The following is a 27,687-nucleotide window of genomic DNA, read 5'->3' as shown; positions in this document are numbered from 1 at the left end:
GGCATGTTTGACAATTACTTAATTGCTTTAGATACTAAGGTTTACACTTGAGAGAAAGAAAGGTTTATTTTTAAGTGCTCCTGGAAAGACGGGCCACAATATTTTTAAGCTTTGGCCCAAGTCAATTGATCATAATGAACAAACTATACAAATAATCACATTTAAGATTGATGGGCAGAAATGCCAAGAAAATGAATGTAGTAATGACACTATACAAATTCTACATACATACATAAGGATGTCTTGAGCTTGTGGTGTGATTTCAGTTCTTCTTTTCTTCTTGTTCCTCTGCTTTCTCTGTTCCTTCCATTGCTTTCTGCAGGTATTTTAACCGATGGTACAAAAGAGGATATATTGTAGCTATGTGGGTAGAAGATGTGAATAAAAACAGAGAAGGACCGTACATTAGGTATTTTGTAAACTATTTTCTTTTCAGGCCAATTTCTCTGCATTTCTATGCAGCTGAATTAGCTAACTTGTATACACATATGCAAGTTATTGAATAAAGGGCCCAAAAAGTCCATTTATTGGCTGCAAATGCAAATCTCTATTTTTTGGGGAGCTCATGTCAACTGAGCTTATTTTAGCATCATATAAAGGTGTCATTGCAAATGGGGTTCCGTTGCATGTTTCCCGAACCAACACTGCTAGCATTTCACATCTCTGTTCATCTTCTACCATGTAATTTTTCATGGGCATGAAAACATGCAAATCAATCTCAGTGAAGTATTGTGATCAGCGCTAGACACACCACAACAAATGGTATAATCTCTACTATGTGACATAAACCTATTGATGCCAGTGCTCAGGGCCCAGGCATCAGCAATAAAGGAGAGTTTCACATAAACATTGTTAAAGGCTCCACAGAGAAAAATACTTTTGGTGTTCAGAAAACCTGTGCGAGTTAAAAATATACTTAAATATTTAATAAATTGGAACATATCTTGAAATGGCAGAGTTTCTGTTGGTACAGTACAGCATTCCTCTGCCCCCACATGCTTTCTAACTGGTGCTGCATGTTGGAAACATTTATGCACCAACAGTATGTTTTACTAGCTGATTGAATTCCTTTATTTGAGCCACTGACATAAGTTATCCAGTCTCAGCAGAATCCTAATGACTAATTCTTCATTGAGGTTTAAAAAACCCCAACAAGCACATTGTCACCTTCAGACGTGTAGTTTCTGATAACTTCAGTGACTTGTTGTCATCAAACAAAACTCCCACAATCCAGTAGATCTCCACCAGAGAGGGTGCATCACTGAATGAGGTAGTGCACTGCACAGCTTTAGGAAGGTAAGAACCTTCAACACCACCAGTTGCCATAAATTAAGTGTTGCTTGGAGACACTCCTTTACATCTGCATGTCACCTATATGTGCCTCCACTCAGTAAATGTATGTGTAAATTATCTTCACTGGAATGTACACATCTGTACAGCTATAATCATGGTCGTGTGTTAGGGATGGATGGGAGTCTCTCACACTGTGATCCTGGATCCTGCAGGACACCTGTGCGAGTCAAACCCCAATATTTTACTGCACACCAATATATTAGTCACCTCAAAATTCACTTTCGGTAGCTTGGCTTCTGCACCCTTGATCTTGCTAAATGAGTCACCAATGTCTACAACATCAAGCCCACAAATCAACTTAGCAGTGTAATAAAAAAGTGTAAAAATGGTTACTGAGACCACTCAATAACTGTATTCTAGATTAATGAAAAGTTAGAGTTTATCAGAAAATCTCAAAATAGGCATTACAGAGAGACACAAAATATATGACAGGAAAGATCAAATACAGAGTACATAGTCAAAAATCTGAATGATTCTGAGTCCCAATAACCAAGAAAATTCATTAGGGTAATGGACAGAGTCTCTGGAGGAATAGTATAGTCATTGAAATAATGGGTCCGAGTCCTATGAGAAAAACGAAAATTCTCTGACACACACCCAAACCAAAGGTTTTTATACACATTTTACAAATAGGTAATATACAAAAAGGCAAATTAAGCATAGCATGACTAATGATAACACATATTGGGCAAATCAGAATGATGATTGTCACAAAATCCACTGTACCACTAAGCCATTTCTAAGGTAGAGTAGCTTACTCAGCAACAGCGCAGTTCAGAAATGTACAACAAAATATGAAACATTTTCAAAAAAAAACTCATACATCAGTGTACTAGCAAACCTGCATCGGAATGTGCAGCTGATGTGTCCTTCAAAATTATACATTTGGTACACAAAGAAAGCTTCCTTCACAATACACGCTCTCTAATGAAAATAACCAATTGCGTCACAGTGTCCTGTGCTCCTCAAAAACTGGGAGAGAAGACATATAGGAGGACTATAATTGCTTCTGTAGATAGGATTCCATGCCTCGCAGTTGTTTCTTAGCTGGCCGATGGGGATCACGCATCAGCAGGTCACCTCTTTGAATGTTATTTTCAACCTTATCACTTCTATTTGGCAATGAGTAGTCAGCCGGTCGACCTGCGAGGCAACCGATAAAGCCAGAGTTGAAAGTAATTGCCTTCGATGGGTTGTTTTTGGTCTGATCGGTACACTTAACACTTCCCGATAAGTGTATCACTAAAACATGCTCCCTGCTCAATTGGCTGTCTAGATTATCATTTTTATTTTTATTTTGATTAGTTTTGTGGGTCTGACGAGGCAGTTTGGACACAAGCGATCGGCTCTTAGCATGTGAGCACTGTGCGGCCACTACCTCATGCTATTATTTGTAATGCTTTCTCGGCCACGCATGAAGCCTCCCAGAGGGTCTGAAAGAAAAAGCTGTGCACATTACATTCTTCACACTCAATGCACCTATATTAAATATTTAAATCATTTATAAGGAGCAACTGATTTTTACAGTACCATCGTGAGGGTGTTGGCACTTTCTTGGCCTGGTCCTTTTTTCAGGATATCCTGCTGTTGCTGGACTCTCTTGTCACCACAGTGTTCAAAGAAAGAACCTCAGAGCTGCCGAGTTAAAGAAACAAGTACTCATATCGGCTTAAAAAGGAGCTGAGTTGAAGAAACAAAAAGGACTCATTTGGGGGAGAAAAAAGAGTTCATACCTACGTTTCTTCTCCATGGAGTCTTCTGCTATTATTGTGCCTTCTCCATTGCTAGCTTAGCAAGGTTATCCATCCATACCATGGAAGGGCTTGATTGGCATGTTTGACAATTACTTAATTGCTTTAGATACTAAGGTTTACACTTGAGAGAAAGAAAGGTTTATTTTTAAGTGCTCCTGGAAAGACGGGCCACAATATTTTTAAGCTTTGGCCCAAGTCAATTGATCATAATGAACAAACTATACAAATAATCACATTTAAGATTGATGGGCAGAAATGCCAAGAAAATGAATGTAGTAATGACACTATACAAATTCTACATACAACCGCAAAGAACTGGCAAATCCATTTATAAATGTGTATCAAGGATACGTGAAAAATGTGTGAATTGTCATTTTGGGACTGTGATTAAAGAACTTATATTTGACCAATTGATTGTTCAATGCAAGATTAAGAAAAATCTAGAGAGATTATGGGTGGCTAAACACCCAACCTTAAAAGATGCTATTGATATTGCGTAAATATTAGGAGTCCGAATATTGTATGAGTGAAATGAGAAAAGAAATGGTGCAAGTGGTTACGGTGATAGATAATGCTATAAAGCATGGTAATGATATCCCTAGTGTTAAAAGTATCAATAAGTCTCAGAAAGGGGGTAGTAACAAAGCGTTAGATAAATTATGTCAAAGATGTGTTAGTTTTCATGGGGAAGACTCACAATCTTGCTTTGCTATCAGAAGTGCAGGAAATGTAGGCGTAAAGGCTATTTTGCACATGTGTGCAGAGAGAAGGTGGCAGTCACTGAGGATCAGAGTTATGGGAAACTTTCTGAACGCATTTTAAGTTTACTTCAGGATGATGGTGATCAGAGAATGTGTAGGATAAAATCGACTTTTCACATGAAAGGTAAGATTATTGAACTTATGACTGATTCAGGGTTGATGTACTCAATTGTACCCAAGAGTATGTTTGCAACAGAATGGACTTGTGTGCAATTGCCTCCTAAGGATATCTGTTCATGGGGTGTAGCAAGGAGAGGAAAGAGGTATTTTAAGGTACTTTCTTACAGCCATAAATGTATGTCCAGAAAAGTTGAGGGTAAAGTGTTTGTTGTAACAGAAGGACCACCGATACCTGGTTAGATGCATTAGTACGACTCACATACTGTCTCCACAAGATCCCAATCAAGTAATGGTGGTTGATGAGGTGAGCTTTGAGGACATACTCAGAGGAGTAAATTATGTGTTTAGAGAGCAGTTGATCAGTTGTGAGGCTATGTACTTAACATTTTTGTTAAGCTGGGAGCTGTCACTATTAAAGACAAACTGAGGAGAGTTCCAGTGAACGTTAGAGGGTAAGTCAAGAAAATGTTGGAAGAGATGGTCAGAGCTGGTATTATTGAACTTGTTGAAGCCTCTAGCTGGCTGTCGCCAGTAGTAATAACTGAAAAGGAGTATGGGCATTTGAGATATAGTGTTAACTTGAGGGGTGTTAACCAAAATACTGTCTCAGACATGTTTTTGTTGCCAAACATTAAGGAATTCGTTCTATTATTTAATAGGAGTGAGTTGATAAGGTTGCAGTATTAGCTAAAGAGTGTGAGGGTGCTGCTGCATTGATAGATGATGTTAAACACTCTGGTAGTGTTGCTTTTAATTTTGATGAATGGGAAAGAGAGAGGGAGGATGATGTTGAGTTTAAGGAAGTCGTTCACATGTTAATTGAGAGTGGCCGGAGATAACGTGCTGTGACTCCCTCCTTAAAACCTTTTATTAAAGTTTAAAAGAACTGTCATTGCATAATCAAAAAGTGATTATGAGGAATTCTAAATGTGTTCCTCTGGAAGTAGGGAAGGAGAATCAATTACTTGCCTATGAAGGGCATATGGGGTACACATTGACTAAAAGGAAAGCAATAGAAAACCTTTGGTGACCTGGTATGGATGACCACATCAATAAATGTGTGGAGAGTTGTGTGAATTGTAAGGAGAGTGATAAAAGGGTTGAAGGTTAGTGTACAGATTGAAATGGGTCACATTCAAGATCCAGGTAGGGCATGGAGTAGCGCCTGTATGGACTTTACTGGACAATTAGCGGGTGTCAAAAATGTGTTAAGGTGTGCCATAGCCACAGTGGATTAGCATTCTAAGAGGTTGCATGTCAAGTTAATGAGGGAGGTGATTACTAAATCTACTATTTGTGTTTTGGAAGATGTATTTAGGGAGGAGGGTTTCCCACAGATGCTTACTATGGACTATGAAACACACAGCTTATTCTGAGGGGCACACAATCTTTCTTAGATAATTGTGGCATTAGGCATCATTGCACAGCATTATATAATACCCAAAACCAATGATATTGCTGAAAGGGCTAATTGGCTACACAAAGGGACATTTCAGATGGTAGTACAGAGTAATCAAGATGTATCTAAGTTGGTTAATGAAATGGTTAGGGCAAATCGCACCACTGAATATTTAGTGACTAAAACTTCTCCTTTTGAGATTATGAGAGGAAGAAAACCTGAAATGAAGTTGGTGCCAGCATGGTTGAAGTTTTTTGCTGGATAAGGTAGTTGCCAGGTAGAACGGGTGGTTTTTGGGTGATCCATTTAAGTGAGGGATTAGGTAAAGTTTAAGGATGGACAAGTAATTTCAGGTTTGTATACATTTTGTGGCCCATATAAAGTGAAAGAGGTTCATAAATGGTATGTTGCTTTGGACAATGATAACAAATGGAACCGAAAGGTAGCTTCATATCAGAAGGTTGGTAAGTGTGTAGAAGGGTCAGGTGAGGAAGGATGTAGTGGGTTCATGTTGATGGAAGATGGAGCTTTGAGACGAAAGAGAGAGATAAAAAATGGAGAGAGCTTGGTAGATGGAGGGAGTGATGGTTTCTGAACCAGAAGCGTTGATGACAGTTGGGGTGGAGGGCTGAACAGGACATGGAGAATGCGCAACCCACCTGTGTATTTGGGGCATTATGTTCAAAGGTAATGATTTCTATCCATCGTTTTTATTATTATTACCTTTGTTGTTTATGTTTTTTGCATTATTGGGAGATGTTAGGATTTATAAAGAAAGGAGGGAGAGATGTTATTTCTTCAAATTTTTCAGTGTTCTATTATTGTTTCTGTAGTTAGGATTCCATACCTTGCAGTTGCTTCTTGGCTGGCTGGTGGGGATCATGCTCAAGCAGACTGCCTTATTAAATATTATTTACAACCTTATCACTGGTACCTACGGAGTCTGTCAATTCAAGTACCATGCATCTGCTGTTGTTTTTTTACTTTTATAAAATTACACTATTCTGTATAACAGCATCATCATCCATTTTTGGAATGTAAGCCGTGCAGCTCTTTACTTATAGCTCCGCTTAGAATTTCTAATTCTGATCTAGCCTCAGTGCGCTTACCTATCGCTACAGTGTGACCAATTTGCATACATGACATCAGAACAGTGATTTTTAACATCATCATATTCCTATGTCCAAAAGTCTTGAATCAAGATAAACACCTCAGGACAGATTTTGTGTAGTCTCTGATATGCAAAACTGTACTTTCCCTTCAGGACAAAAAAGTAGGCACATTTTAACAAGAGCAACTCTTACCTTCCCTGTACAGCCACACTCCGTTTCATAATCAGCAGATCATAATATAGAAATGGCTCTCGTAACAGAGAGCTTAGGAAATTAAGTTTACCTTTTCTTTATATTATATATTACCTGAAATGTATATGCAATAGAGAAGCGAGGAAGAGGACATTTTGCTACCTCTAAAATGATAGTGAAAGAAAATGGAGTAGCACTCTGCAAATGTGCACATGCAAGGATGGAGCTTTTAAGGTGGGTTTAATCAGAGCACAACTAGTCTGTGAGCCTTTTCAAATGTTCTGCTTTCATGCACAGGTGCCAAAGTGTACAATGCTCTTGCTTGTAATAAAATTGCTTTTACTTCAGCACATACATTAACGTGGGTCCTTTCAAGTCAAATCAAGTGCAAAACGTCTGTGCTGCTAAAATGACAGTAAATGTAAGTAATTTAAATATGTAAAAAGATAGACAGCACCTCCATGTGGTAGACCTTTATAAATAAATAGTGGTGATTACAAACAACTGCTGGTGCTAGGAACCAGCAAACACTAGCACAAATTAAGCACTGTAAATAATTCCAAGTGGAATTGCACTTGGTCCCCTGGCGCACAGCATGCGGTAGCTTTTATATTGCTAAATAAAATTCAACTCCCTAAATCAACGTTTTAATAACAATTATACCAAGAATGTCATTGCATCTTGCTTAAGTTTACTGCAAACATTATATGAATAAAGCTTTAACACTGCTAACACATTTATCTTGTGGAATGCATACATTTCAAAATAAACCGTTTACAGAGAAATCATGATGTGTATCTATGTGATGCTCAGATTTTACAATGAATAACTCTCACCGAATTGTTTCATTCCCAATGCCTTTCGGGATATACAAATCCCTTCTTCAGGGGTGTGAGAGTGAATTCCAGTCCACGGATGCATATATAACACACAGTTCATATACATTGACAAATAGAAGTGCGCAACTATTCATATTCACACATTAAGCACTGCCATGCATATTATTTTTTTGCAGTTTTTATATAGCATGATCTCGAGCCAAAGGCATTGGAGCACTTTATATGAGCACCAGTTACATTACACAAGGTGACATTCATTTTTTATGCACGGGGACCACGGGGTGCTTAAGTGATTTGCCCAGAATCACAAGACGGTGAGACTCTAACCTGGTTTCTCAATTCCAAAGTCAACAGGTGTAACACACTGAAGTATAGAAGTAATGTATTGAGTACCAGGCAATGTTAGCGGTGTATAGTAACTGTTTTCTAATCCTAAAATGCAGCCTCATAATCGTCTAATTTTAACCTATGTGCAAAACATGCTGACCATGCACACCGCCACTCCCAAATCACTTTGAAGCTGGAGAGAGGTTCTATTAACACCTGAAGATTGTAGCAGATATAATAAGATATAATTTGCTCTGATGAAAATATATTTATGAACTGCACTCTTAAGAGGGTAGGATTACTTAGAGATTTGTTGTAGCACTAATCTAATGGAGCTGATTGTGAGAGACATTGACTCTCAAAGTACAGTTGAACATGCTTTCAAACATGTTACTATAAGTACTGTTCTCCATATGGTACTAAGGACCTAGACACTAAGGAGCTGCATTACAGAAAACTGTGAAGATACATGAATTTAGAATCAATGCACAGTTGCTTTGTTGGACAGTCTTTAATTTAGATGGCTGCCATAATACAATTATAGCACTTTATCCATCCAGTGTTTCAGGTGTTGGGATTATGCACACAATTGCACCACCAGATTTCCTTTCAAATGGAAACCAGAATAAATTACATTACTGTACTCTATTTCCTAAAATATCTACTGCAACAACAGGTCCAGCACTCACACCCAAGTGCTAGCTACTATGCTCCCTGACTAGCTTCAACAATTTTCAAAATGTGTTTTAAGTATTTAAGAGGCCTCTGCAAACTACATATTATTCTTCTGAATTTGTCCGCCATGAAAATTGACCCCAGAATATCGATTGGACACAATATCAAGGACGAAATATTTTTTTTAAATGTCTACACATTTCTATATATGTACCTACATGGCATATATATCTTCAAAGTACATAGATGTGGAGTTAGGAATAGTAAGACTATAGTATAGTTCTCATTAGGCAACTTAGGTTAGTTTTGCAGATAGTACGTAGGGGCTACTCCCCCCATTCGAGACTGCCCCTCCCTCCATGCCACCCACACTCCATCGCATGTTGGAGGATCATTTGGCCCTTTTCCATCAGGAAGTTATGGCCCTCTTGGCCAAGGGAGCTATTGAGCGAGTCCCTGTGCCAGAAATAGGTTGTGGTTGTTATTCCCACTACTTCCTGGTACCCATGAAGGACAAAGGCCTGTGACCTATCTCAGATCTCAGGGACGTCAAACACTTCCTCTGGTAGGAGAAGTTTAAAATATTGACTTTGGCTCAGGTCCTGCCTGCCCTCGACCCTGGAGACTGGATGGTACCGTTGGCCTTGCAGAACGCCTATTTTCACATCCTCGTCCTGCCTACCTACTCACATTACCTACGGTTCACGGTAGGCTGCAAGCATTTTCAGTTCACCTGCTCCCTGTTGGCCTTACCAGCGCCCCTCGGGTGTTCACGAAAGTGATGGCGGTGGTTGCAGCTCATCTGAGCTGATCAGGTGTTTTAGTCTTTCCCTATCTTGACGACTGGCTGTTGAAAGCAAGTTTGCCCCAGGCTACTGTCTCCCACCTCCAAACTACGGCGGACCTACTGCATCCGCTGGAGTTCATTATCAATGTGCCGAAGTCACATCTGATTCCCTCTCAGAAACTCCTTTTCATCCGGGCGGTTCTGGACACAGCACAGTTTCAGGCTTATCCTCCCAACCAGCAAGTCCAGGATATTCGGGTTATGATACCGATCTTTCAGCATCTATACCGGGTTTTGGTCAGAATGACCCTGAGGCTGCTGGGTCTCATGGCCTCCTGTATGCTGCTGGTGGATCATGCCAGGTGGCACATGCAGGCTCTGCAGTGGGACCTGAAGTTCAAGTGGGCACCGCATCAAGGGAATCTTTGTGATTGCGTCCAGTACTTAGAGGGCACTGCACACCAATCGCAGTGGTGGCTAACGAACCAGGATTGGGTCAACGGCAGATCCCTCTCCCTTCCCCAACCAGAGTTCACAGTGGTGACAGATGCATCACTTATGGGGTGGGGCGGTCACATGGGGGAGGCGGTGATCGGAGGCCTCTGGTCTCCGGTGGCGTCGGGGCTCCACATCCACCTTCTAGAGCTCCGGGCGATTCGTCTTGCACTGAAGGCATTTCTTCCTTCTGTCAAAGGAAGAGTAGTGCAGGTGTTCATGGACAACACCACCACCATGTGGTATTGCAATAAACAGGACGGTGTGGGGTCGTGGACCCTCTGTCAGGAGGCCCTTCGTCGCTGCAGAGGCTGGAAAATCAGGGAATGTCCCTGGTGGTTCAACAACTTACAGGTTCCCTGAACGTCAGGGCGGATTAACTCAGCCGATGGTGCTTGATGGATCACAAATGGCGTCTTTACTCGGAGGTGGTGCAAGGTCACTTTAAGCAGTGGGGAGAGCCTTGGTTAGATCTATTCACCACCGAAGAGAAGGCGCAATTGCAGCAGTTCTGCACATTGGAATTTCCAAGGCGGCACTCGCTTGGCGATGCTTTTTGTCGCTAGCGGAGTTGCAGTCTTCTATGCGCTTTTCCGCCTATACCACTTTTGCCCAGAGTGCTGAAGAATCCAATCAGACTACACCTTCGGGAGGATCTTCTCTCGCAGCTGCAGGGGACGGTCCTCCATCCAAACCTGTCCAACCTCCACCTCCTTGCATGGAGATTGAGTGGTGAGAGTTGACAGCCTTTGACCTTCCTACTGAAGTCTGTAATGTTATCTTGGCAGCCAGGCGTCTCTCTACTATAACAGTATACGCTTGTAGATGGAACACATTTGTGGCATGGTGCACAGCAAAGGCTGTGGATCCCCTTTCTGTCCCACTTTCTGAGGTTCTCCTCTTCCTGCTTTCTTTGGCTCAGCAGGGCTCTGCTCTGGGCACCCTCAGAGGCTATCTTTCGGCCATTTCGGCCTTTCTTCACCTTCCAGATCAGCCTTCTCTTTTCAAGTACCCTATTGTGTATACTTTCCTTAAGAGCATTACTCATCTGTTTCCTCCTATTCCTTTCGTAATGTCCCAATTGGACTTGAGCCTTGTTCTTACTTACCTTATGTGTGCTCCCTTTGAGCTCCTACATAATTGTCCTCTCAGACTCTTGACCCTTAAGACTGCTTTTCTGATTGCCATCACCTCTGCTCGCAGGGTAAGTGAGCTTCAGGCTCTTTCTTCTAAGCCTCCTTTCCTTGCTGTTCATCCGGACAAGGTTGTCCTTCAAACTTGACCTTCTTTTCTTCCCAAAGTGTTTACATCTTTCCACATAGGACAGACAATTACTTTGCCCACCTTATTCTCACCCGCATCCTTCTCAAGAGGAGGAGAGGCTCCGCTGTCTGGATCCAAAACATGCGCTCTCATTTTATCTGGATCACACAAAACAATTCCGGGTGGATGATCAACTCTTTGTTGGCTATGTGGGTGCCAAGAAAGGTCGGGCCGTGCAAAAACGAACCATCTCTCGATGGTTCATTCTTTGCATCAAAATCTGAAATTCCTTGGTGAAAAAGGAACCTCCAGTAGGGCTACAAGCCCATTCCACCAGGGTGATGGCAGCCACACTGCTTTGGGTTGTGGAGTCTTCATTCATGACCTCTGCCAGACAGCCACGTGGGCTTCATTGCACACTTTCAGTAAACAATACTGCTTGGACAGACAAGTCTGGAGACACGGCTTCTTTGGCCGTGCAGTTCTTCAGGACTTCCTGGTGTGAACTTGGTTTGCAGACTCACCTCCGGGGTTGGTATTGCTGGGGTATCTATTCTAAGGTAAGAAATCCATAACTAATAGTATATTTCACATGAACAAGTTACTTACATTAGGTAATAATATATCTGTAAGAGACATATATTAGTTATGGATTCCTTACCGCCCCACCCATCCACCCCGTTCTGCGAACTGGCTTCTAGAGTAAGGGACTCCCTTTCAGGGCCCTAGTTATATGCACTAGTGGTCAGTGTCTTGCATGGCTCTGCGCATCTGACGTGGTCTGGATCCAGTAAGATGCCTGCAACAATTCTAAGGTAAGGAATCCATAACTAATATTCCCCTAGATTCATCATTGTCCAGTTTTGCGAGTCCTTAATTGCGATTATTAAGGAATCGCTATTAAGGACTTGCAAAACGGGATTCATGTAGAAATCGCAATTTTAATTGCGATTTCTACAGCTTCCTTATTTGCGATTAGCAAATTGCTAATCGCAAATAAGGAATGACTCCCAATTCATTCCTATGGGCCCAAAGGCCCATAGGAATGAATGGAGAGTCATTCCTTATTTGCGATTAGCAATTTGCTAATCGCAAATAAGGATGCAATTTCAAGGGTGCCAGGGGTGTCCAAAGGACACCCTGTAGACCCATGTAAATGTAAATGTAGCCAGGTGTTGCGCATACACATGTCCAAAGGACATGTGTGTGTGTAACATACCACTTAGAAAAATGCACTAAAGTGCATTTTTCTAAGTTTTCGCTATTTACTACGAAGTCTGACTTCGTGGTAAATAGCGGCCAGAAATAGCGAATTTGCAAATAGAAAATGGTTAATGAATTGCATTTAAGGAATCTCAAATAGAGATTTCTTAAATGCAATTCCTCGCAAATATGCGATTTCGCAATTAGCGATTTTTGCATTTGGGATGATGAATCCCAAATGCAAAAATTGCACTCGCAAAGGACCAGATTCTCAGAATCTGGCCCTTTGCGAGCCGATTTAACAATGATGAATCTAGCATATTTCACATGAACAAGTTACTTACATTAGGTAATAATATATCTGTAAGAGACATATATTAGTTATGGATTCCTTACCGCCCCACCCATCCACCCCGTTCTGCGAACTGGCTTCTAGAGTAAGGGACTCCCTTTCAGGGCCCTAGTTATATGCACTAGTGGTCAGTGTCTTGCATGGCTCTGCGCATCTGACGTGGTATGTTGTGTAAAGAACTGACGTCAGCGCGCAGGGGCGGCGTCTAGGTATATACCACAACGTCATTCCGGCGGTCACTATGCCACCTACTGATGTGCAGGGGTACTGCTGAAGAAAAATTCTCTGGATCCAGTATGATGCCTGCAACAATTCTAAGGTAAGGAATCCATAACTAATATTCCCCTAGATTCATCATTGTCCAGTTTTGCGAGTCCTTATTTGCGATTATTAAGGAATCGCTATTAAGGACTTGCAAAACGGGATTCATGTAGAAATCGCAATTTTAATTGCGATTTCTACAGCTTCCTTATTTGCGATTAGCAAATTGCTAATCGCAAATAAGGAATGACTCCCCATTCATTCCTATGGGCCCAAAGGCCCATAGGAATGAATGGAGAGTCATTCCTTATTTGCGATTAGCAATTTGCTAATCGCAAATAAGGATGCAATTTCAAGGGTGCCAGGGGTGTCCAAAGGACACCCTGTAGACCCATGTAAATGTAAATGTAGCCAGGTGTTGCGCATACACATGTCCAAAGGACATGTGTGTGTGTAACATACCACTTAGAAAAATGCACTAAAGTGCATTTTTCTAAGTTTTCGCTATTTACCACGAAGTCTGACTTCGTGGTAAATAGCGGCCAGAAATAGCGAATTTGCAAATAGAAAATGGTTAATGAATTGCATTTAAGGAATCTCAAATAGAGATTTCTTAAATGCAATTCCTCGCAAATATGCGATTTCGCAATTAGCGATTTTTGCATTTGGGATGATGAATCCCAAATGCAAAAATTGCACTCGCAAAGGGCCAGATTCTCAGAATCTGGCCCTTTGCGAGCCGATTTAACAATGATGAATCTAGCTGTATGTCTCTTACAGATATATCATTACCGAAGGTAAGAACCTTGTTCGTCACTCCTCATTTCAGGTTCATATCTCTCTTTTGAATACTTCTCTTCAAGTTAAACTACATTTTTGAATGCAGATGTGGAAAAGATTCAATTGAATGTCCAAAATCACAGTGTTTATTAGAGTAAGGAGTAAACACATCAAATTCATATTCTCCCTGATTGGACACCCTCCTCTGGACTCTTGAAATGAAATGAAATGAAATGAAAGTGGGATTTCTATAGCGCATGGCTGCCCGGGAGCGTCCCAGCGCTGAGATTGCATTAACCAGTGGGGAAGGAAGCAGGGGGGGAGAGGGGGGTTATTTCGGGAAAAGGTGGGTCTTGAGTAGCTTCCGGAATTTCATGTGGTTAGGTTCGGCGCGTAGTTGGATTGGCAGAGCGTTCCACAGAGTAGCAGCTGTGACTGAGAAGCGACGTCCTCCAGTGCGGGCCTTTTTGACTCTGTGGACGGTGGCCAGATTACCTTGGGCAGAGTGCAGGGATCTGTTGGGTTTATATGGGAAGAGCATAGTCTTCAGCATCGGGGGCCCTTGGTTTTGCAGGGCTCTGTGTGTTATGCATAAGGCCTTGAATTTGATCCTTTCTCGGATCGGAAGCCAATGTAATGCCCTTAGAGCAGGTTTGGCTGATGCTCTGCGGGAGGTTCCTGTTAGAATTCTTGCAGCGGCATTTTGTGTTCTCTGGAGAACATTGATCGTGAATTCTGGGGCAGCCAAGAAGAGAGCATTGCTATAATCTAACCTTGATAATATTAGACCTTGGATGAGGATTTTTTGTGATTGTGCGGGGAGTAGTGGGAGAATCTTCCTAGTTGAACGGAGTAAACCCACACAGGTACCAGCTGTTTTTCTTGCCTGCGTTTCCAAAGACAGGTCCTGTTCCATCCAGAAGCCTAGACTTTTAAGTTCAGTCTTGGGTTGCGGGAGGGGTCCTAGGCATGATGGCCACATTGCAGTGGGAAGAGGGGATGTTTGATGTCCCAGCAACATGAGCTCGGTTTTGGAGCCGTTTAGTTTAAGCCTGGAGTTAGACATCCAGGCATGGATTCCTTCTAGGCAGTCATGGAGGTTTTTAAGTTTGTCCTCTTCTAGTGAAAATGACACAACCATTTGGGTGTCGTCAGCGTATGTGACGGCTTTTATCCCAAAGGGTATAACCACATCCTCCAGGGGGGCCATGTATGTGTTGAAAAGTGTAGGGCTCAATGAAGAGCCCTGTGGAACCCCACACTGGAGGGGGAAAAGGTCCGATCTCACGTTCCCTTCACAGACTTGAAAGGTTCTGTCCCTAAGGAAGGAGGAGAGCCAACAGAGTGCTGTGTCCTTCACTCCCAAGCTAGATAGACGCTGGATCAGTATCTTATGGTCCACCGTGTCAAATGCAGCGCTTAGATCCAGGAGGATCAGTAAAACCGATCCTCCTGAATCCAAGATGCATCTGGCTTCCTCAACCACTTTCAGAAGGGCTGTTTCAGTCCCCTGACCTGGACGGAAGCCTGTTTGCGAGGGGCGTAGGAGGTTGTTGGTTTCAAGGTAAGCCGACAGTTGCTGGTTGACCACCTTCTCTGCGATCTTACTCAAGCCTGGCAGGAGAGAGATTGGGCGTAGGTTGGACAGATCTGACGGGTCATGGCCTGGTTTCTTCTGTAAAGCTTTGACTATAGCATGTTTCCAATTGGGGGGGACCACTCCTTGGCCTAGAGAGGCATTGATAAGGTTGGTAGCCAGGTGTGAGATGGTAGGTCCCACTTGTTTGAGGATACGGATGGGAGCTGGATCATTGGGAGAGCCACTTTTCATGTCTGAGAGAGCTTTCAAAAAGTCCTCATTGGACAGCTGATGGAAGCTATCCAAGGTCGGGCTGATGGTGGAGGGCAATAAGGCCACAGGAGGGTCGTTATCAGCTATAGGTGGGAGGGATTGCAGAATATTAGTAATTTTATTTTGAAAGTAGGAGGCTATTTGGTTGCATCTGGCAACTGAGGGTTGCTGATTTGAGGGAGGATTGGGAATTTTAAGAAGCTCTTTGACTATTTTATAAGTCTCTCGGGACGAGTTGGATGCTGCTTTAATTTTTTCCTCGAAGAAGGAAGTTTGGGCTGATTTTCGAGCTAGTTTGTAAGTTCTCATTGCTTTTTTATATTCTTCCTTGATGAGAGGGTCCCATTTTTTCCTCCATTTCCGCTCTTGGATTTTACAAATTTTTCTTAGGTTCCTAAGTTCTTGCGTATACCAAGGGGATTTAAAGATCTTGCTTTTTGATCTTGACTGGCAGATGGTTGAGCCAAAATAGTTGTGTAATTTGGGCCTCAGGCAAAAACTGGATACCATTTTGAAGCAATCCTTTGTGATCCGAACCAGCCTTTTACTTTGGTCCAAGTAAATTATTTATTTTACTATCTCTGTGACTCCTTTACAGTGTTCTATATTAACAATCATTTTTCAGTTAAAAAGAGAAAACATGTACTAAGGTTTCATGCTCTAAAAACTAACATGTTTGACTTTACCATGGGCACGTGTGTCCTTTTTCTGTGTGGCTTTGTAACCTGCATAATGGATTTAGGAGTGACACCATGTGTCCGAAAAATTTACATTCATGAAAATCAGCTCAACCTACTCTCTACCTGTGCAGTAACTTAAGAATAGTAAAGGTCTATTAAACTATCAGCTCATAAAGAACTAGGTTTACATGATACTAAATGAACATACTACTTTTTACTCGCTAAACATAGCAGATTTACCACCTGCAACCCAAGATCCCAATCTGTTTGTTCACCTCACTGGAATGCTTCTTTGGTTGTGAGTGCACTCTCTATAACTGCATGTTTGCCACTTCATGAGTACTTTACTCTGCATTTGCCATTGCCGTTCCACAAAGAATAGGTTACCATCCGAATGCATGAGTCTTGTCTGAGTCACTGCTACTGACAGTTGTCAATTACATAAATTTGCTTATAACATCTTAAACCTCTTGACCGAATCCATCATTTACTGCCATTTACTCACTTGTTGCTCTCCAGCCTATCTTTTTCTGTGTGCCCTAATGTCTTATAGCATGATGTTACCTGGAGAGATGGGCAGCAGTTTCTGTGTATCGGGTGGCTGCCCGTGCACAAGATACAATGGCCTGGTCATGCTCCGGCGGTAATGCACATTATAGACTGCCTAAGAGAAGCATATGGAAAAAGCTTTCTCATGCAGTTATAAAAACAATTACACCACCCCTTTCATACTAATAGCATGTAGTGAAATTTGTCATTTAGGATCTTCTTTAGTAAGTTTTCTGTTTTATTATGTACACCCAGATGCATCATATGTAATAATGCATGTTTGTGTCCTAGGACTCTGTCACCTGCAAAGTCACCAACGTCATCTACTGGATCAATTGCCTCCAGCAGGAAATACCCTTATCCAATGCCACCCCTTCCCGATGAGGAGCGAACAACTAACAGGCAAAGTGCTAAGGTATGAAAATGTATATATGAGGAAGATTGTTTACCTGGTTAGATAACTGATCTGTTGAGTGAGTGCTCATTTGAAGAAAATAATCTATGGGAGAAGTCTAAAGTTGTCTTAGATACAGATGGGCATTTACTATTCTAGTTCTAGCAATTTTGGCGAGACAGTTAAGATGAGCTATTGTTCATTGTGTTGGTAATGGTCAGGCCGATGGAAAGCAGTCATTGATTTACGAACCATATTCCTTATAAGGAGTGCAAACAGTATTTTGACAATTGTTTTATGTGCAGTATTAGGCCAACTTTTAGATCTCATCTACAGCTTCAGATGTCTGTTGTCAAAAGACCTATTGGGGACAATACCAATACTTTACATTGGGTTAGCCCATTCATTACCATTGGTTGGCCTACTTTGCAATCCCAGCTGTTTGGTTAACCATTGGCTTTCCTTCTTCTTAGATTTGTGCATTCCTTGGTGCATCCTTTTGATTGAATGACTTGTATCCTTTCCTTGCTGGCATTCAGCAAACAACTTGCTTTTAGCACTCCATGGGAGTGCATGTGTTTTTGTCCTCGCTCTCCCTCTCCCCTAGGTACTATTTCCCCCTGTACACTCTGCAGTCTCACATTTTCCATGTTGGTCTCCCAACCATCAGCTCTCCATTGCTTGCCCAACTCATTCCTGTCACGCTCTGCTTTTATTTTTCCTCCCTGCCTCTCTTTATTTGCCACAACCACTCAATGGCAACATTTACTTCCTACCCCACCTGTGCTACTCTGTTGCTCCCCTGTTCTCCCTTTTTGTTTATTTATTTATTTATATTTGTTAGGAGGGCTTAGCCGATGGCGACTGCTTTCTGAAAACACTCTTTCATGCACATTTTATTATGTTTTTTAATATACCATTCAATGGCATCTGCCACCTTGAAACAGTACATTAAACAATTTTTTAAATGGCTAGTTTGTTAGGACGTTATGAGCGAGCAAGAAGGGTGACATGTGTACAGGTATACATCATCGCACTGGGCCTGCTGTAGAGTCATGATCCATATGTCCGTGTGTGTTATGACACACCCAAAAATACATTTTATAACTCAATTTCTCACCCATTTATACGATCAGGACTGATGGAAGAGATAGGACAATACCAGCAAGATTATTGCACCTCTGCAGATTTGCCTGGGCAATTTCTGAGTACGAAATCAAAGGCCAGTGCTATCATTTGGAGATCTCTCACAAGTTCCAGCATAGACAAAGAAAGAATGAGACATCTCTCTATAGGTGTTGGGTTCAGTGACCTTTGGACCAGTCTTTTTCACAAACAGCCGCGGCCGCTGCAGGTAAGAGCGGTGGGCGGTGGGGCCGGCTAGTGGGTTTCAAGAGACGACCACAAGAAAAAATTTAATAAATAATTAATTTTCCCTCGTGGCCGTCTCACGAAAGCCCCCCCAGCCTGCCCCACTGCCCACCGCTCTTACCTGCAGCGGCCGCCGCGGCTCACAAATTGGCTTATTTTTCTTTTGTTTAAGCTGGCCCTCAGCCCACGAAATGTTCGACATGAATAATAAACATGATGACAAAAATATACATAAATTGATTTTCAGGTCGTTTCATTTTAATTTGTGGTGGTAATTACACTAAACACTACTGGAATGTATTAATTTGTTGTCTAACAAGCTCAGGTCTATTTTCTTTGTGTTTTTCATCCCTTTATGTTGTTTAGCATTTCAGGACTAATATCGAACGTTTTATTAACAATATTTTTCCCTTCTCTTTATATAGCTGTGGGAGACATCCATTTAAAAACACATTTTACGTACAGCCGTGTCGGAATTCTACATCTTCAACTTTTATAGGTATTGAAAAGTCATCCAGGCACTGCATATCATCCTACAACTCAAGAACAAGTTGCCAAGGAGAATGGGAAAACAGCAGTGACTAAGAAGAGCATGTTTTCTAATCTTTGGTTGCTGGTTAGAAATAGACTGAATCCACGAGAACAGCAATCATTGGATGGCAAACATTACATACAACATGGGTGGACTTTATTAGGCAAAGGCTACGCTGCATGCCTGATATGCGTAATGACAAAACTACAAAGTAGTTAAATTCCCGAAAGAACAGAGATTATAAAATGTTTTATTCCCTCCACAAACCTGGAAATTCCCACTCTGGAGCACTCAAGCACTATAGACAGTTTATATCTCATGCATGAGGCCACTGCTCTTGTTTTTCCACTCGTGAGGAGGCGGGCCGCATAATATTAAAAAAAAAAAGAAATTAGCATGCAGAAGAATGACATATAGGGTTTGGCTGAGGGGCTGTTTTCTTCTGAAAGTTCAGTTACGCATAGTTGTTTTACTAGTACACCTGTTTCCAAGAATACTCATTAACATGTACATATGAACACATTGAAAAAATGTCAAGAGAACCATGACATCTGATTGTACTTTGTTCAGAGACTCATCAAGCTGTCAAGTTGGTAGGTGGCAAGGCTTTTTACTCTCGACCAGTCTAGTGCTTAGTCATTGTATATGGGGGCTCAGTGCTGGCAGTCACCATAGAGATCTATGGACTAAATAAATAAATAGTAGAAGGGTGGGATGTGGTAAGCAAGTGTGAAGATCATGAAGGCTTCCGTCAGCTACAAGTATGGAGGTCTTGTGGTTTATCAATATGCTTTGCTACACAAGGCCAGGACTCTGTTCCTTTTGGTGGTGGGAATGGCATGTGTTATATAAGTTTGGTAGTTCTACTGTTCATTATGTGCCTTCATTGACATTTTGTTTTAGTACTGTAGAGACCAGAGGACATTTTCACCATATTTTTTTGTCCAGTGTTTTGCAGTGTTTGGGGTTTACCATCTGATCCATTTCCAAATACTGGGCGAGCAACATTGAATGTAACCAATTTAACATTTTTTAACTCGTGAGCTGTTATTCAGTAGGAGCTACTATAGCTGTACCAATGCGAAGACCTCTAATCAGTAAAGATTCAACTATTTATAACAACCTAACACTATCCTATATAGACAGACTTTGGTTGTAACTGCCAAACAAATAATTGAACATGTTGTCAGGTGGTTTGAAAGCAAAATTCAAAGTTGATAATAAACACAAGTGGGTTCTTACCTCTTTGCGGACACAGCACAAAAATGAGCATTGCTACGCGAGTGCCTCTGCTACGCTCACAAATGCCACTTTGCTCTGGTAGTTAATACTGTGAGGTAAACTTTTATGGTTAACATAAAAAACAAATCTGCCCCAGCATTTGCAGAAGCTCGTTTTCAATTTTTCATTACTTACTCTGTATATTCTCTCTTGTTGCTTTTATCATGCTGTTACTGTTTAATTGAAGCACAGTCGAAAGCTCACAATATTTCCCTTTACTTTATGCTTTCAACCCTTGAGTTGAACAGCAGTCCTTGCTGAAGCAGTGTTCTAGCAGTAGAGTGGCACGGCCAAGCTGTTTGCCTCATTATAGGGGATATCAAAATGTATACAGTACTAACTCACATGAAAATTAATGATGTTCCTTTCTACAGTTTAGCATCCTCGGAGTGCATGCTGACTCAAAGGTCTACTTTATGTTCCTAAAACCTTACAGGAAGATTTGGGCCTTGACTTAAAACTTCGGATTATCCCCCCTCTTTTTTTTTTAATGACCCTCTCCTTACTTTCCATCCTCTGCATGCCACCTCTCTCTAAATAACGCCTACTCTAAGTCATGTGCATGTTTGCATTCATCTCTTTTGCATTTCTGCACATTGCACACACCTCCTCTGAAAGAGCATTGCGTGTCCCTCTTTGAAATTCATACCCTGCAAACTAGCAAAATCTTGTCTCCTCTAGGGCCTCTCCTAATAACGCCAACCATCGGTATGAACTTACATATCTCACACTGCTGCTAACTTACTCCACCACGGAGACAAATGAGTAAATGTACGATGATCTCCATACCAGCACATGACTAATCCCAATAGCCAACAACAACGAATAGCCACTGGTTAATCACTAACTTGGGTTCTGGAACAGCGCAATACCCATCGTAAGGTGCTTCGACACCTCATCAGAGCTAGTAAGCTCTATGTAAATGCAACTGCAATATCCAATAGAGACCCTTAAGGACACTACAGACATCAGCCACCTCATGCACAATGTAGATGGCCATTTGGAACAGTAAAACAGTACACAATTTATGCAAATGTGTGAGGGGAAAGCAAAGAACAACAGGCAGAGAGCTGAAGCTCAGCCTTCATACGACAAAAACACACAAAACAATAAACCAAATGGCCCAGTCAGACATTACTTTGAACTGTGTTTATGATGATGGCCAACAATCGCATTTCTCAGACAAGGCTGCATTGGTGTAGAGAAAAGGCCTACAACTAACTGTGCCTCAGCAAACATGCTAAATAGCTATGGCGGAAGCCCCTTGCATTTCTGGGTGGACAAAGTAACTAATGAAGCAACAGACAGTTGCACAACAGCCACAGAGAGATGGTTATATGGTGACATTATGTGCTTCTTTTTTAAACTGTCCCCCGCAGCTTCCCGTGTCTTTCTGCACATGCTGCCCAAATTAAGTGCATAAGCTTAAACTTCACACATGTAGGTTGGGAATATATTGGTTAATGCTGTTAACGCACTTAGTGCAAAATATCCCATTAAAGATATCAGTTTATCATGGTTTAAAATCACAACTTGCAATTGTCACGCTAATAGATAGTCCTAAAATGTAGATCAATTTTAGAAGAAAAAAGTCCAAAAGTAAAATAGATTTCCTATGTTTTTCCTTCAGCATTTAATGCACTGCTTCCTGTATATAATTCACTTTCATTTGCTTCAAAGGATGCACAACATGGACACTGCCACACCGAAAACCTTGCATTGAAATCGCCATTCCTGTGTTTATTTTCTAGTGTAAATCTGAGAATCGGTATCCTACAACATGTTTTAAATATATTAATAGCAGTTTTTTTAAATGTTAGTCCCAAGATTACGTGAATAAAATATTTCCTTAGGAGTGACTGCGTGAAGAAGAACCCACCAAGCTATTTGCAGACAAATAATCAAGGTGATGACAATAACTGTAAAAAGCTTCTCCGGTATATCAGCATCTGTATATATTACATTAGTTGCAAAAGCCCCTGACCTCCACAATGGTTTAATCATCTGTGTATCTGTGCACATCTTTTTGTGCGTGGCAATTCCATGGACAGTTTTTTTTTAGCTTTTCAGATTGTTGAAATATGGAGAATTCTGTAGGAAATCAGTCAAATGTGATATATGTTTATGTTGCTGACCTGTTGCAACATATCTCTTGGGAATTACACCATTCAGGCCGAAAGGGATAGATTTCCCACATAGAACATGGTGACAAAGATATAATAATGTACTGTGTTGGTTATGGTGTTATAATAGGAGGCTGCATTACAAAAAAAACTATTTCTCCAGAATGGATAAAACCTTTTAGATACTAACAAAACTTTTTCTGTGAATATTTGTGTGTTCCTCCTGTCTTTAATGTACATTACTTCTGTAGTTGCAGGCTTGATTTACAAAGCATTTCTATGTGTAGGTGTGTCTTACTCTTGACTTGTGACATGTTTACTCATGGAGAATATTCATGAGTAAGTCACTCCTCGTCCTAAAGTAAGACTACTTTCAGAAAACACTTCACTATTCAGAGGCATAATGACAAAGTTGCAAAATCCTACACTCATACTGAGAAAATGTGGTTATACTTCACAATGTTGTGGTATTTTAGTGCCATGTAGAATGTTTGGCCAATCACCTGTTGGTTTGGTGCTGCCAATATATCCACTATATGATCTGCACTTCTGCAGTATCATCTGCTTTTTTCTTCACAAACTCATTCATTTATAGCGAATGGTTTGGTAAAATCGGAACTGCACAGGAAATACACTGGGGGTTCTCAAAGATACGGTTGATCATCTCATTATTTGCTCGACTGTATCTCCACACATCAGTCATTGTTTGATCGTAGCTCTTTGTGAATACAAAATCCTTCATTTTGTCCACCTCCACTATAAAATCAGTTTAGCCTCACACCAAACCTGTACCGGCAAGCCTGGAGAAAAAGTCTTTTTGAGAGTTAGTATTTCTTTTCCATGTCTCTATCATTAGCTTATATTGACAAACAATGCTTTTTTCTACACATCTGTTTGCAAGAGAAGAAAAAATTTATGTAAACAGCTCACTTCTTTGTCCCTCCCAATATAACTGGAGATTATCCACAGAATAAAGTGTCTCACCATTACGGAGTGCATTACTGAGTGCATGTCCACAGCCCATGTCAGCATGTGGTATTTGTGTATTAAATCAAAGCTCCCATTGAAGTTGTAAATAATAAGAACCAGCTCATCTCTATACCTTTACATCCTCTTTTAAGGCACTATTGCCAGTTGCATTCAAAAACCTTACTATGAAATGAAGATTCAGTCATATACATTTACAGATATTGCAGTATAAAGTACTTGCAAAAATAATGCTTGTCTCCATATACAAGTTGTGGGTATCTATATCTATGTATTTACAAAGAGAATGATTATTCATTGAATTATATTTCTATAATAAATATTTGTTTTAATAAAACAAATTTAGACATTCTTAAAAGCTTAAATGTGTGACTTAGAGAATTACACTGTTTTGCCACATTAACATGAAGCATACGCAGCAGCATGCAATGCACAACAAATCACCATAAATAACTATAAACAATGAAAATGATAGCTGAAGTGGCTTATTCAAGTTTCTGTAGGGTAAAATATACCTAAAATGATTGTGGGAACTGTCTTATGAAAGGAAGAACACCTTCTGTTTTTTTGTGTTTTCACACAATTATGCAGTGTTATGACCTATATACTTTATAAAGTCAGTAATGCTGACATATTTTGTGGGCAAATTTAAAGTAGCTAATGTTTGTGAATGGTACACTATTATTTTCTTAAACATGTAATGTTTATAACAATAATTCTTAATATTCTTCTTCAACGATATAATTTTTTTTGTTTCTTCAAACCTCTGGAGATGGGGCCTTTAGGGTGATATGCACATTGTTATAACTTTAATGTCTCATTTAGACATAACTTATGAGAGTATTTCCATAAGTCCAAAGCAACAATATGAGCTTCTCAACATTATTTCCACACCAAATATCATTTTGTCAGGAGTGTGTCCTCCTTAAAATGTAAGCTAACAAAGGAGTTAGTTACCCGTTTCTGGGTAAATATTTGTGTCTTTATAATAAAGATGCATTTTTTGTTATCCTTACCACTGAAATATTATCACAATTTGTATTATGGTGGTTTCTTTTCTATGTTCAGAAGCATAGAAAAGATTAATTTACATTAGATTTGATTATTTGAAACAGTATTACAAATACTTTTGATGTGAATATATATACATCGGCCTTTTTTAGATAAACTATATATGTAGCCTACAGCAGTAAAACAACAAAACATGATCATATACCTACTTGGATGTATCGTTAATTGTAAAATACAATCTTTTAAGAAAGCATTAGAAATAACTGCCTTGCATAATACATTTTCTCGACATGCAAAATATATTGACAAAGCTCAGGCCAGAAATTTCCATTCAATATGATTAAACGTTAGCTTTGCAATTTAAAATTTGGTATTCAGAGTTTTGACGATAACTCTGATCCAGTTGTTGTTTGCAACACTTCTAGATTACTGTTTTAAATACTTCTAATATTGCTAATGCACCTGATGGTTAATGTTCCGAATCATTTCCCAGTTTACATTATGACATAATGAGGGTGAGGAAATATTTTCAAGGAAGCAACGCTTCAAATTAGCCTGATATCATGCCCGGTAATAGGATAGTACAGAAATTGCTTAATTGTTGGTACAGAGAATAAGTTCAATTTCTTTTTAAATACTGACAATTTCAACGTATCGAACCATGACATATCACAACATGAAGGGACAATTGCATATATATTAGTTACACATTATATACGCGCCTAATTTATATATTCAGTATTAAGGAACTGTATGGCAACTTAGGTTAGGCTGGACCCCACATCAATGCCCCATGTGAAAGCTCTCCTTTTTCGTGCAGCATGTCAGTCTGCCACCATGGCCACATATACTAAGTTACTAAGTAAGAATGCATTCCACGTTTGCAAGGGTGCCTGTACTCCTGAGTAGGATGAGTAAGGGCCATCTTTGCTTTCCGATGAGGGGACTCAGATGCAGGGCCGGACTGGCAGTAGCGGGCCCCGGGCGTTTCCCCGGTGGGCCGCTAGGGTGGGGACGATTTTGGGCCCCTCGGGCCGTTTTTGTCACAGGGCGATTTTTGCAGCATAGCTGCAAAATCGTCCGAAACCGGCCCTGGCAAACAGCTCGGCCGCTCCCAGGGGGGCCAACCGACTTCTTGGCCAGGGCCAGTTTTGGTTCCCAGTCCGGCCCTGCTCAGATGCCATGCAAAGGACACTGGTGAATGCACCAACAAACACAATTCTCTGTGCCTTTGGCAGTTGTGGGCCAAAATTTACAAGGAAGACTTCAGGCTCACTGGTAATCACCCATATAATGCAAAAGTAGACCACCAGCTGTGTGCGCTACAAACCTCATCCCTTGGAGTAGAACCAGTGTTATATCTACTGGGTGCATACTACCAAACACAGCCCGCCTATTATTTTCCAGAAGAACTCTTCCCCATAAAAGATTTGCCCCAATTATTTGCATGGGGCATAACATGCAATCAGACCACAGTTATCTAAATATCCTAACAAAGATACTTGGACTATTTTGTCATTATACAATGTTTCTGCAAAAAATGTAAAGCTGATATTATAGGAAATTCTGAATTCCTTTAGAATATTGCTGACAGGATTATAAAACATTTGCATTGTAATTGCCCAAACCAATAATATTTAAATGGCAGTCACAGTTGCAACATCATATTATGTTATTTGTGAAACTCTCGTCCATTGGCTCATCTTCTGATTTGCATGTTATTTTTTTTTTAAAATAGTGTTACTTGGTCTATGTTCAAATGCAAATTTCTGAAGAAAATCAGAATAGCACAAGAGATCTGTCAAGTAATATGACAGAGTAGCAAGTTCACTTGTACATTTCAACAACATCCACTGATTAATAAAATCAATGATGTGTTCCACTTGCCAACAGCCTTCCTTTTGTGGTATATAGTTTGCCATAGGTATGTTTGACATGTCTACTGCTACTTTTGTAGATGGCTATCATACCACATGTAGAATATGGTACACAAAAAAATACATTGTTTTACCACGGTTGCATAAAAAGAAACATTTACACGTTTTGAAAATCATTTTTTAAATGTCAATTAGCACATTTGAACAATTATCTAGATTACTGCATTTACAAAATAGAAAGAATTTTAGAATCCATATGCTCATGATAGGAAAAATAATTTTGTATATAGTATTTATGAAACACTATACAAGATGCATTTAATGGAATACTGTGCTCTCAAAGCATATGTGTTCAACCACTTGTCTTATTATTTTGTAGACACTCATGCCCTTCAAAGCCTACACAAGACAACACAACTGGTTATGTAAAGCAAAACCTGACACCAAACTGTAGCCACAGAAATGAAATGTATAATTTCCCTGTAATTGTTTTTTATTGAGAATGTTATTACTTGAATAATGTAATGGGTATATCTGATCTTTCTTTAAGTCAATATTATCCGGGTTTCTAATTTACCTTGCACAATTTCATCAATGTTGTTTTACCATTGCTTTGTGAATATTTCAATGAAATGCCTGATGTTTTCTATATAAGTAACATATTGTAACATATCAATAAAGTGATTTTCATTGAACATTTTAGTTGTCCTGTTAATTTCTATACATTATAAAACACGTTTTATTCGTGTTTAACTATTTGGGATACAGCTTGGTTCTTTTTTAACTATGCATTTAAAACACAAAATTCGTGTAAATGAACTAAAAGGGGTTATCGTTGTATGATTTTATCTGCTCTTTTTGTGATAGACCACCGTCTTTCAGTACTTCATTTCACTGTATGATCTCTTATTGTTTGCCACTCTTATGACTGCCAGTTACTGGTGATTAGAAGTGCTAGTGGTTAGACGTGCTAGTAGCCTTTCTTTCTTCTTCTGTCAGCTTTATACTTCACCTCCTAAATGTTACAGTGGTTCACTTTCTAGAGATATGGTTAACAGAAAATCTACCCAAATCCGTGAAAACTAGTAACTTCAATATGCAGATATATCATGCACGGCTAATAGAAATTAATTCAATTGCTACTTCACTAAAAGTATATTTGAATCAAAATGAAAACACATTATTACATTGGTTGGGATTGTAATGTAGAAAAAATATTTTTAGTTCTAAAATTGTGGTCAACAGTTAGCAGGGTTTTTGTGTCTCTTTTGCCCTTACAATAAAACCCAGATTTGATATATTTCAAGGAAATATTCTCTAATAAAATAAACAACATGATTATCAATTACGTTGCTGC

The 27,687-nt window shown here is 40.1% G+C and overlaps 1 protein-coding gene across 2 annotated transcripts in view; it reads left to right on the top strand.

Moving 5' to 3' along the window:
- The window catches only part of ADAM22 (ADAM metallopeptidase domain 22), a 1,243,161-nt gene extending 1,216,134 nt beyond the window's left edge, over window positions 1-27,027 (top strand). For both annotated transcript variants that reach the window (XM_078663588.1, XM_078663589.1), the window contains exons 30-31: window positions 17,046-17,169; window positions 18,945-27,027. In XM_078663588.1, the coding sequence (XP_078519714.1) occupies window positions 17,046-17,169; window positions 18,945-18,965 (145 nt within the window). In that variant the 3' untranslated portion in view covers window positions 18,966-27,027. The remainder of the gene's footprint in view (window positions 1-17,045; window positions 17,170-18,944) is intronic.
- Window positions 27,028-27,687: the final 660 nt, after the last annotated feature.

This window comes from Lissotriton helveticus, chromosome 10, assembly GCF_964261635.1.
Source record: "Lissotriton helveticus chromosome 10, aLisHel1.1, whole genome shotgun sequence".
NCBI classification, from domain to species: domain Eukaryota; kingdom Metazoa; phylum Chordata; class Amphibia; order Caudata; family Salamandridae; genus Lissotriton; species Lissotriton helveticus.
The sequence above is the reverse complement of the archived record's forward strand: the minus strand, read 5'-3'. Positions and strand labels throughout refer to the sequence as shown.